The sequence below is a fragment of the Malania oleifera genome, chromosome 12 (assembly GCF_029873635.1).
Source record: "Malania oleifera isolate guangnan ecotype guangnan chromosome 12, ASM2987363v1, whole genome shotgun sequence".
NCBI lineage: Eukaryota > Viridiplantae > Streptophyta > Magnoliopsida > Santalales > Ximeniaceae > Malania > Malania oleifera.
In genome coordinates this window covers 53219995-53232734 of record NC_080428.1, presented here as the reverse complement: position 1 = coordinate 53232734, position 12740 = coordinate 53219995, and the positions used below count along the sequence as shown (strand labels likewise).

The window sequence follows — 12740 nt, the reverse complement described above, 5'->3', positions numbered from 1 at the left end:
TGGCAGGATCATTTGCCCTTTTTATTTTCCTACATTGTGAGAGAGAGGACTATTTGTTCTCCCCGGTAGTTTGAGGCTCGTTTTTCAATTTCCTTCTGCATGCACGCACATACTTAGCTCAGCCCCAATAAGCCAATAAATCATTCTTCGGACTCAGAATAACCAAGCTCATTTTGTTTTCAGCAATCTGGCAGTGCATAATTTCACCCATAGGCTGGCTTTGTGGAACTTAGTTGTGTTTGATCCGAATGATGACCTGAAATAATGTTGCGTGGTCTTTTAATGAGATATTTTTATCCTAAGGCTTCCAGAGCAAAGGATTGGGGCTAAGCCATATTCTTGGGGGTTTGGGGCCAATGCCTTGGAAAAAAAATTTTTGAGCCCATTTTGTAGCCCATTGCTGTACGCAGGATATAAATTCGTTGTTATGGTGATTAGAGTTAATCGACCGTCACAGTTTTTGAGAGAAAATATTGTACTGCCGAATTCTGTATTTTCTTTCTAATAATAATGAAATTTCTCCAACTCCGTGGACATAAACAAAACTATCGAACCTCGTAAATATTATTGTGTGCGAAAGATTATTTTTCTTTGAAGTGTGTTTTTTTCTCTATTTTGTTTCTCACGGGAATTTCGTGTAAATTCCCTACACCATAAACCCTGGAATGACTTCACTTGGTATTTCAATCACCCTTGACCAATAAAAAAACCTCTAGGCACAAAGCAAACTAGAGTCATTAAGTAACTCAAACGTGAGAGAAACTGCAAATCTAACTATTGCATTTATCCACGAATAGGAAAAAAAATATCATAAAAGAACATGTATCCGGACAGTAATTTCAACTGAACTAACACCTTCCTCAGGATAATAGACAACAGTTCTATCTTATGCCCAGCTCGAGCTTCAGATCACTTATATATGGAAAATTGAAAATACCAACAAAAATTTATGCCAAACAATATGTCCAACCAAAATGACAGAAGCGTCATATATTCATCTTTTTCAGCTAAACACCTCATAAAATTTCTCAATGACAAGTAAACCTGAGTCAATTGACTCCAAAGGATCCTTCCGAAGACGATGCCTTAAGCAGTTGGGGATAACAGTAGCAATGTCCTCAGCTGTTACCTTATCTCTTCCTCTCAGAGCAGCCAGAGCTTTGGCTGCTCTACTCGTCACTATATCACCTCTCAATCCATCCACATTCAGCTCTGCACACACTTTGGAGATTTTCACCAGGAGATCATGATCAATCTGAACAGAAGAAAGAGAACTCCTAGCTGAGGCAATTTGTTGCTGGAGCTTCTCTTGCTCAGCCTTGTAAGAAACCCGGAATTTCTTGGGATTTTTATCAAACCGAGCTCTCTCCTCCACGATTTTCACTCTGAGCTCGGCATCCTTCACGGTTCCAACTTGTGCGTGCATGCCAAATCGGTCAAGGAGCTGTGGCCGGAGCTCCCCTTCTTCAGGATTGCCCGAACCAATCAGAATAAATCGTGCAGGATGTGAGATTGAAATTCCCTCTCTTTCAACAGTGTTCCATCCTGAGGCAGCAGAATCCAAAAGAACATCCACCAAATGGTCATCCAGGAGATTTACTTCATCCACATAAAGAATCCCCCTATTGGCTTTGGCAAGAAGCCCAGGCTCAAATGCCTTGACACCCTCAGTCAGTGCCTTCTCGATGTCGATTGTCCCACAGACTCTGTCCTCTGTCGCACCTAGAGGCAAATCAACCATGTTGATTTTGGTCATGACAACAGAGAGCTTCTCGCCTTTCAGAATGCTCTCTCTAACCTCTATTCCCATCGATTCTGGATCTTCTGGATCAGAGTTATATGGGTCACTCGCTACCACATTGATTTCAGGAAGTAGATCAACCAAAGACCTAACAGTTGTGGATTTCCCTGTTCCTCTATCACCCATAATCATGACTCCTCCTATCTTGGGATCAATAACATTCAGCAGAAGACATAGTTTCATCTCATCTTGACCTACTATAGCAGAGAATGGGTACACCGGTCTCTGGCTTTCCTTTGAGGCAAGCATTTGGGCCTGAAAACATGCAACATGAAAGATGCAGCATTCATAAACTTCATTAACATGGATTCTGGGAACTTACCTAATGATTAGTATATAAGAATGAAAAAGGAATGGAATGGAATGAATCAGAATTCATTTCTCTATTTTTAAGTATTCTTCCTATAAAATTTTTATACCATTTCGCTCCTAAATGCTAGTTCATTCCATTCCGACGCAGCAAACATTGTGTTACATTATGTTTAGTTCATGAAACGGAATGAAGTGAGAATGCTGGAATGAAGTGAGAGTGATTGAATAAAGAACATGAAAAAATCAAGTGACAAATTCAAATTCATCCTAGTCATCCGCACTAATAATTGGCAAATCAATGCTATGAGACCATCTTCCATTAGTTCTTTTTCTCTTTCCTCCTTTCACCTTAAACATTTTTTTTCCTGGTATAAATTTAGAACCTCTTTTCTTCCAAAACATTGCTCTAGCATTGGTGGAAAACAAGGGTTCCAAGCAGCAATAATGAAGATTGCATTGAAATCTTTGATTTCAATCGAACACATCACAAATAGGCTAGTTCTTATGTGCAAATTCAGTGACCAAATGAAGTATAGTTACGGTGACCCTGGCAGAATGATAAACACGAATACATAAGCCCAGATAGGGTTACTGAAGACACCCAGTCAAAGACTCATACCTGTTCTTCGGCAGAGCTAATTTCGGTGGCAACATTGGCGACTGAAATATGAAACTGAGGCCTGCCCTTCTTAACTGGAAATCCAATCCCACCATACAACGTCCTTCCATTACTCTGCCCTGTAATTACAAAATCCAAATATCAACAAAAAGTTAAAATACTTCTCATGCTACACTAAAATCTGCTGAAACCCATCACACATTTTATCTAAAAATGAGTGAAATCTGTGGACAGAGAAGCTCTAGTGACGACCTGGGTCGATCAAATGGGTATCGAGAACCAGGAATCTAAGCCCAAAACCGACACCGAATAGGAGCAAAAAAGAAAAAATTGCAGTGGGTTCACGGATTCCTAAAGAGATGTACCTGGAGTTGAACATAGGGAGGAGATAAAACACTTGGGAGAGGGAGAAGAGAGGGTTCGAGAAGCCAAGATTGCTGTAGAAGAAGTTCCTAGCACGCCGGCCATGTTGAAGTGCTCGCCAGCGCAGTCTCTGTTACGGGGACTATGCGTCTGTAAGTTTCACATGGGTTCCGCTGGTTCAGCTTTAGGTGCGGATAAGAGGATAGACCTCGGCGATTCCCGTAGTCTCTGCCTTGCTTTTGTCACAACTACTGCTTTTATCTTTCCAGGAAATACAGTATTAGCAACAGCGCCAAAGAAGAGTGTTCACCCAACCCCACATCGTGGTAAGTTATACGACAAATTGGTAGCAGGTGTTTGATAAAATGACTGAAAAAAGGCCTTAAAAGGGATTATAAGTGTTGAATGCTCAATGAACTTTTAAATTTGTGCGCACATGATTGAAATTTTGTTGCTTGGCAACTAATTCCTTGATTGTACATGTTAGATTAGATATTTTGAGAAGTAAAATCTTATGTAGTAGTGTGTGATGAAGTGTTGTGGAATTTATATTATTTTTAGAGTTAAAACGTCTAACAAAGCCATTGAACAAATCTCTCAATTGAATCAATAAGGGGAAAATATTCAGTTAAATATCAAGTTTTTGAGAAAATATGCTCTAGGATTATGCGCGTATATACACAGTAAATTGAAAGAGAAACGAAAGAAAAAAATAAGATGATGCTTGTGATTTGATAGTGTGCTTAGATCTCTTGCACTATTTCAACTCTCATGAAGCATGTAATGAAAAATTCAAAATTATCTCATATAACAATAAAATGATATACTATGTGAAAAATTCAAAATTATCTCATATAACAATAAAATGATATACTATGATTCGAAATATTGTACTATATTATGGGGTCCCTAGCAACCTATGCTGGGCTCGACTAAGCGAAAATGTAGGTTTTATGAAGGCAAGAATATCAATAATCCTTTCTTTGATGAAGAAAATGATAAAATTACTTTGAATGCGATAAATAAATCCTCTTTGTAGGCTTTTTGAGTTCGATCCCTATTTTGATGCTGACAAAACATTTATATCTTATGTGTGTACTTAGTTTGTGAATAGGTTCATATTTCGGTGCACACATAAGGATTAAGAGAAATGGAGGCCAAGACAGATCTTAATGCACCTACACTTGGCGTACTCCATGAAGTAAAGAGTAAAAGATCAAGAAGAAGATATTTAATTTTATTGTATTGCATTTAATTTATATTTTGGTCTGTAATAATGCATGACATGAATGATAAGCTCAGGATGGTTGTAGACTGACCCTAGGGACCAGCGCTTTTCATAAAAACTCTTTTCTTAAATAACTAATTGGTTAGGGTCAAAGATTAGGGGTAAAACGAAGTTTACAAAAACGAAGGTCGACCGACGTTAGATTTTTTAACTTAATTCAAAAGTCTCGACCATAGGGAACCGAACATAGACCATAGCTGACCTTAGGATACAAATTCTTTAATGAAAAATCCGTCACTTAAAAACCATACTCATACATTTAATGGGAAATTTCGTTAAGGTCAAAATCAGGGGCAAAATAGGAATTTCACTTGCCTCGGTTGACCAACCATCACAAGGTCATTTGACCTTAGTCGACCAAAATGAGAAAGTTGACCAAAATCAAATCTTCGGTTGACCGAACTTGGTAGTATAAATGGCTTGGTCAACTGAACTGACCAGAAGTCAACCTATTGACTTCACTCGGTTGACTGTTTCGAAAAGAACATATTGTTTACGATCGATTGAACTGACACGTGTCTAACCCTCAACTACTTGGTTGACCAAACTCATAGTTCAAAATAACCACGGTCGACCGAACCATATAAGCGGTCAACCGAACCTTGAATATGGTTGACCGAACCTCTCGGGTTGGCGAGATTTTTACCGTGGTTAAACTGGATTATTTTTAATTAAACCTTTTTAAACATTTTCAAAAATACCCATTGAGTCCCCAACGGTTATATTTTTTTGGAAAAACTATATATACCCCTTCATTTGGCTTAATTAGTAGAAGATTACGAAAAATCATTAAGAAAAATTCTCTCAAAGTTTTGTACTCATTTTTTATCCTCTCTTTATTATTACTTTGAAAAATCTATTTTCAAGAGAGCATTCTTTATCTTGGGCATTTTATTGTTTACAAATCATATTGTTTTTACTCTCACATCCCATTCATTATTCAGATCATTGTCTTGAGAGTAAACCCTAAATTTTCTCCATGTATTCTCATTAATAAATATCCTTGGAAAAAAAACTATTTCTTAGTTGTGAATCTTGCACATCCATTGCAAGATTCAAAGGCTCATTAGCTTGTGCTTGTGAAAATATTTTTGAACCATAAACTCTAGATTCTGCAACACCTTATTTAGAAAAATATTTTTGAAGAAATTTTTTATTTGGACATAAAATCTTTGAGCACTCATCATACACATTTTTATTCAAAGATTATTTTTGTGAAAGTCACATCCTCACATTGAGCTTATTTGCATATCATACGTGAGTGTATTTGTGCTTATTATTGTACACATATGCTTTTGAGAAGCATTCCGATTGTATGAAAAATATTTCATTTGAATATTTTTTGTAATCCCGACGGGTTGTCGGAAGAGGGAGACTAGCCCTGTGAATAGTCCTGAATTACTCAAACTCGGTTAGGAGAACACTAGACTGGTTCAGAACCGATTAGGAGATCTAGGTGCACCATCCTGGTAAGGTGTTGTAAACGGTGTCGCTCCACCCGCAAGTAAGCAATTTAGTGGAATCCTCTTGCTTGTGAGCTTGAGGCGGGGACGTAGGCAGTATTGGCCGAAACTCGATAACATATCTTGTGTCATTCTCTTTCCCTGCACTATTTAATTTTTCGCATTTATTTGTTTATATTTCAATTTCTGAGAATACTTGGGAAATACTGAGATTGCTTTAATTGTTTAAATATTTGCTCAGTTAATTACCAGTGTGATTGAGATTACATAGACAGACCCTAAGTTGCGTAATACTATTGTCATCTGGTTTAACTTAGATATAAAATTTTAAAATTCCAATTCACCCATCTCTTGGGAATACACTAATTCCCACAATTGGTATCAGAGTCTTGTTGCATAGACTTAAACAATTTTGTAAAAGATCGTAATGACTCAAATTGGTGTATCTCCATTTAGTGAGAGACAGTCTCCTACTAGGCCTCCTGAATTTTTTTGTGTCAATTTTACTTATTGAAAAATTAGAATGAGTGTATTTATAAAATCAATGGATTGGATGGTCTTGCGGGTGATTATTAATGGAATTCGTATCCCCTTGGATGAAAATGATATTAGGATAATGCATGCGAATTCATATGCCATGGAATTATTATATTGTGCTTTAGATTCTCATATTTTTCATGAAATTATAGCATGTAAAAATGCGAGAGAAATCTAGGATGAACTCGAAAGGAAATATGGAGAATCCTGGGAGAATGAGACCACCACTCTGGTAGTGGTAAATGATAGGGCAATTGCATTAATAGACAGAGAGACATATGATCCTATCTCAGCCTTTATAGATGATTCTGTTGCTAAATTCTTTGATACATTATATTTTGAATCATCTATTGAATATAATGATAGTTCTATTGATAATGCATGCGATGATTCTTATAAAAAATTTTATGATATAACTTATGATGAATCATCTATTGTTTCTGATGATAATACTATATGCATTGATTCATATTAATGTTATAGTGATAAGTCTTATGTTGAATCATGCATTGAATTTAATGACGATAGCACGCCCTTTAATGAGAAACTAGAAAGTGCTTTATTTTTTTTTTGGATTACCTACCGGGTATCCACATGTCTGTTTTACAGTCCACGTGACTAATCCTACGCCCCTTGAAGTTGACCCCACAACTCCAAAGGGAGGGTAAATTCAGGAGTCCAGGGGCGAAAACGAACTCGGGAGGGTTTGAACATCTGATCTTGTGAAAGGCACTCCCGTAGCCCGCACTACCACTTGAACCACACCCTAGAAAGTGCTTTATTGAAAGCACATAAGCTTGTAGTTAGGATGTCTAAAATGAAAGCAATCTTGAAAAATGAAAATAAAAGGTGGACAACGCAATTAGAAAATCTAAGAGAATATTATATCACCTTAGAAAAGAAAAAGATTATGAAGGTTTTGAAAATCATCTGCTTACAAAGAAAAATTGAAAATTATTTTGGAATGATTTTCAAATCCAAAAATGAAAAGGATTACTCCGATAAATCCCTAAGAGTCAAAAGAAATAATACTTTCAAAAAGGAGGCATCTTTTAAATCCAATAGCCATTTTTATGTCTCATCGAGTAAAAATAAGATTTGTGAGCATACTCTTTCACGCATACACAAAACTTACTTATTTTGTGAAATGTTATGGCACATTCAATTTACTTGTCCATCTAGAAGTGTTAGAGGCTTAGATAAGGAGATGACATAGGTAGTTATGAAAGCAAACCCCGTAGGACTTGAGGAAGAATGAGATCAAATAAGAATTAAATATTCATTTTAAATTCTTCCTTAGTTCCTACGTTTAAGGGGTTGTGATGACTTTAGGCTTGGGAAATGGTGCATGCTTAAAATTCCAAATCTTATTATATATATTCACTACTAAGATTCTTAGAAGGAAGTTAAGCCAATATCAAGATTCAAGTTATATTTATCCTATTTGAACTTATACATCAATATCATAGTAATTGGGTAAAATATGAAAACATTGGCCTCAAAATGCTAAAATAAAATTCACTTCCAAATGGACATGGCATCTTTGCTAGATAAATAATTCTTAATGCCTAACCCATGCCTAAATGTGGATATCCTAAGTTAAGCATATTTTTGTCCATTGCACAAGTTTGGTTTTAGGGAATTCATCATATATTGGTTTACCATCTAACCCTAAGCCTATCCTTAAACATAAGAGCCTAATCAAATATTGGTCATCACTCTAGGCTCAAGCACTAATGATCATTAGTCCCTATTCTAACTAGTGCTTACTTAAAGACATCCTTCCACAATCAAAATTAGCGACATTGATTAAGGGATTCAAGTTCAATCAAAATTATCCCTTGTGCTTTAAATGTAAAACTCTTTAGTTTTGATTCATGCTAATGCATTCCTCCTTCATAGGAGATCTTTACCAAACCACAATCATATAAGGTAAAGATCCATATTTTCCTTGGTCTATATCCTTGCTCAAAATTGAAGTTACATCTAAAGGATACCTTCTATCCTCCAAAGAGCATTGGGCAAAATATTCAATTACTCCTTATTGCTCTTTGCCCAATCTGTTTGGACATACACGCTAGCTCAAATATGTCTTGAAATTGTCCACTCAGGAATGCTCTTCTGATATCCTTAGTAAATTAACCTTCAAGAGTATTCGTCCTAACTCGCTTCATAAGCTCTCAAACGTTAACATCAAATTATTTAGAGCTTCATCTCATTAGAACAAGTTGAATGGCTTAAGTGGTTGCATTAGGTATTAACCTAGATGAAGGAATAAGAATTCAAGTAAACCTATGCACATGTGGTTAAAACTCAAAGCCATGTTGAACTTGTACCTCTCACACGTATTGAGATTCATAAGAAAAGAGGCAGACATTGGTTTATCACCTTAAGGAATATTTATTGTGACTTTTTGATCTGATAAGCCTAAAGCTTTCATCGCCAAGATTAAATCTTTGAAAATCTTAAAACAATTGGCTAAAATTTTGAAAATTCAAAAAAAAACATAAAATGATTAAGTGCATAACTCAGGGGGAGCATATATTTTTCATGGTCATAAATTGAAAAGCTCTTATAATCATACCCTATGTTTATATGCCTTTATGAATAGCATTGTAGCATACTATACATGTTGTGCTGAATGATTAAATTTATTTGATGAATAGTTAATTATGATCATTGCACTGAACTCAAATTATCCATTTTTGCCTAATGCTCCATTTCATTCATATCCCAATCAATACAATGTAGTGCAAGTATAAGAGCAACTACAAAATATGGTAGACTCGTGCAAGAGCAAGAAAGAAAATGACCCTTGTCGTAGAGGCATATTACAAGACCCAATATTACGTGACGTAGTTGTATTGATTTTAGTCAGAATCAGAGTCAGAATCCAAATCAAATGAAATCATCAGCGATTTGGCCAATGCTGCGTCATGAGCAGGTGCTGTTTCCTGCAGGTATTGAAGCCGACAGGGAGAGAGTGGAGGTTGAGGCCATCGTGGTTGAAGAGCCTAGAGTGACCTCGGCTGGTTAGACATTGTTCGTAGCAAGAGGGACTGATATGACTGAAAGATGTGTGACCATGGTTGTGGGTCAGGCCTGGGAGTCAGAGGCTCTGCAGGGGAAGGGTTGAAGGCTTCCGATGGTGGGACATACGGGGTGGTAGGGTGGATGTGTTGAAATGGTAATGGATAGGGAAGCCTGACTACATGGAGATTGGTGGAGGGTTGTTCTACAAATGGTGGTGTCACAGAGTAGGACGCACCTGCTAGTCGTGGGGTTGAACCCCATCATGGAATCTGCTGCAGACGCTGGCGGGGTGCCCGTACCAAGTACACCCTCTTTTCCAGTGTCATTGAACTCTACCGACCCCTCGATGAAGAGCCTCATTGTGGCAAAGCTCCAAGCTGTCGCCTCTTAGAAGCTTGTTGAGATTATGCATGAGGGGATACTGGAGATGAATCAGAAGAAGAAGACATTTCCAAGAGAGTGCTTTTTGCTCTGGTGGTGAGGCGAGAAGAGGGTGACAATGCTTGCCTATGATGAGAATGTAGGAGGTGAAGAGTTGGAATCAACCAGGTTTTAAATAATCTCTCGATGATTTTGACTAGGGCGCACCCAGCTCAATATTAGTCGCGGACCTGGTTGACCCTCTTAGTATTCTTCATGCTCATAACAACTTAGGGGCCGGACTAGGTCTCCCTTCACCTGTGATGGTCGTGTACTTGATCACGACCCTCACTTATCCTAAAACCTATTCTGAAGACTCTAACTTCTAGCTAGTCTATTCTAAATACCTTAAGGACTTAAAAGAAAATAAAAATTGTTAGGTTGCCTCTCGAAAGCGCTAAGTTTGTCGTCTTTAGCCAGACACTTTGAAGCTCATTTTGAACTCATCCTGGTTCCCAACTAACATTGGTTTCTCCTGTTTCTTCCTCACACCTGAGATTGCATACCCCCAACTTAGTTTCAGATTTGGGGTCCCAATCATGTTTTAGCATAGATTGCTCAAGAGGATCCTCAAATTCAATATGGGTACGGCTATCAAGTTGCAGTATCCCAAGGGTGTTTCCATAGCATTGAAGGAGTTGCTTCCCTAACAATTTTATCAATCACTTCTTCATCCACAATTTGGACAGCTTTCAGAGGATGTTGGGAAGCATTAAATATGTTCAACCTACATTGCTTATGGTCCTATGAGATGTCCATAATTTCTGTCCTACATTGAATGCAGGTGTTAGCCGTGGGTAGGAATGGTCGTCCCAAAAGGACAGGGATCGGGTTGGTTGAAGTCTCTATATCCAAAATGATAAAATCGACACTGTAGTGGAAATCTCTCACTTTGACTACCACATCTTCTACCACACCCCGTGGTTTCTTAAGAGATCGATTAGCAAGGCATATAGAAACTGAGGTGGGTTGCAAGTCTCTTGGGTTAAGTTTCTGCTAGGTCGAGTATGAAAGAAAGCTCAAACTTGCTCCTAAATTTAGAAGGGCCCCATTAATGGTGTAACTACCAATCACACATGAGATAGTAGGTGAGCTGGGGTCCTTTAGTTTAGGAACAAGGTGCTTTAGTATTATGGAACTTAAATGCTCGGTCTGCTTAACCAAACCATCTATGTGCACCCTTGATTTTGTCTCTTGTGTTGACAAGTCCTCAAGGAATTTTATAAACACATGTGATTTCTTAATGCCATCGAGGAGAGGCTTATCCATTCGCACTTGTTTAAATATGTCCCAGATGGACTCGGTGGAAGCCGCTTTCCTAAATATAGAGGGTGTGAGTGGGGTTGCTGGATGTGTCACTAAGTAGCTGTGAAAAACCCTATGGGGGGCGAAGTGAGGTGTGGTTCTTCTAGTGGTGGGTGTGAGACTCAATGGTCTGTGTAATCGACTAGAGGAAGAGAGAGTGCATGAATCTGCGTTGGGCATTTCTAGTTTTTCATCTTGGGTATCTCCTGTGCTTGGCTAGTCCTTACCTTGTTCAAGTGTCAGCCTACCTTTTTGAAATGTGGTTACTTTCTGGACCTGCTCAGAGTATGAGGAGGGTTCAGCGTCTAGTTCACATTCTACCCCATATTGTCCCTTTGGATTCACGATGGGTTGACTTGGTAACTTATTCTCATCCCTTCAACTTAAAGCAGCAGCTAGCTTTCCTATGGCGGTTTCTAGCTTTGCGATAGATTGGGAGTGGGAGTGAAGGAGTTGCCGGTCCACTTGACGGCCAGCTACAATTCTCTTAAGGGTTGTCAACACCGTCTCTTGTAATGAATCATATTTGAATTGAGGTGGAGGCGGATGTTGAATGGTTAAAGTTCTAGGGGCTGAGTCCGGATGGTTTTGAAAATTTTGATATGGGCGTGGAGGCACATCATTAGGGTTTTTTTGAGATCTTTGGCTTTGAAAACTAGGAGCTTGCGGCCTTTAGGAGAAGTTAGGATGTTGTTTCCACCAGGGTTGTAGGTATTCGAATACTTGTTGTTAGATGACTTATCGTACTTGTGAGTGACCTTTACTTCCTCCTGCACAAGCTCAGGTTGGGAATGCACGTAAGGGCAATTGTAACATGTATGGGAAGGGTTAGAGTAGATTGCACAAACCTCTACACATGCTGTTGTCTGCGGTCCTAAGGACATGCATTGATCTAAATTTTTAGATATGCCATCCAAGGTCAGGGCCAGGTCTTGGCCAGTGGCCAACTCATAAACTCCTTTTAGTTTGATGGATTAGGTAGTCTACGAGTGGCAACCATGTGCTGCTGAGAATTTTTTGCCAGATTTTCGAACAGAATTTAGGCCTCATTCTCGTGCTTAATTAGGAAAGTACCTCCACACGATGCATCAACCATAGACCTATCTCTTTCAGTCAACCCTTCATAGAAAGTTTGGACTAATTGTCACTTAGGGACCTGGTGATGTGGGCATTTATGGAGCATGTCCCTATAGCGCTCACAAGTCTCGAAAAAGAGTTTCCCATCCATTTGTGAGAAACTTGTGATGACTCTCTGAAGTTGATTAGTCTTCCCAATTGGGAAGTACTTTTTAAGAAATTCATGTTGCATGATGGCCCAGTTGGTCACCGAGTTCGGTTCTAAGGACGTCAGCCAATATTTGACTTTATCCTTTAGAGAGAACGAGAAAAGCCTAAAACGGAGAGCATCATCACTAAAATTAGGAATGCGGATGGTGGAGCAGATTTCCAAGAACTCATCTAGATGCTAATAAGGATTTTCAGTAGAATTTCCATGAAAGTTAGGCAGCATCGAGATGATTGAAATCTTAATCTCAAATTGGGCTTCCTGAACATCCAGGAACCGGATGTAGGATGGCGATGTGTATGCATTAGGTACAA

The 12740-nt window shown here is 38.4% G+C and overlaps 1 protein-coding gene and 1 non-coding gene across 2 annotated transcripts; one reads left to right on the top strand and one right to left on the bottom strand.

Annotated features, from left to right (window-relative positions):
- Positions 1-753: 753 nt before the first annotated feature.
- On the bottom strand, positions 754-3571 carry LOC131144968 (magnesium-chelatase subunit ChlI, chloroplastic-like). The gene is made up of 3 exons (XM_058093965.1): positions 3098-3571; positions 2733-2851; positions 754-2056 (listed from the first exon to the last, which is right to left on the bottom strand). The coding sequence occupies exons 1-3, from the start codon at positions 3198-3200 to the stop codon at positions 1004-1006; spliced, it is 1275 nt and encodes a 424-aa protein (XP_057949948.1). The 5' UTR covers positions 3201-3571; the 3' UTR covers positions 754-1003.
- Positions 3572-12295: 8724 nt separating this feature from the next.
- Positions 12296-12401, top strand: LOC131145273 (small nucleolar RNA R71). The gene has a single exon (XR_009134058.1). It is a non-coding gene; the product is annotated as a small nucleolar RNA R71 (small nucleolar RNA).
- Positions 12402-12740: the final 339 nt, after the last annotated feature.

Bases quoted from the DNA above. Each gene is read 5' to 3' on its own strand.
- LOC131144968 (XM_058093965.1), bottom strand. From the start codon at position 3,200: ATGGCCGGCGTGCTAGGAACTTCTTCTACAGCAATCTTGGCTTCTCGA. The intron at 2,852-3,097 runs GTACATCTCTTT...TTGTAATTACAG, and splicing joins CTCCCTATGTTCAACTCCAG to GGCAGAGTAATGGAAGGACG. The intron at 2,057-2,732 runs GTATGAGTCTTT...GCATGTTTTCAG, and splicing joins TTAGCTCTGCCGAAGAACAG to GCCCAAATGCTTGCCTCAAA.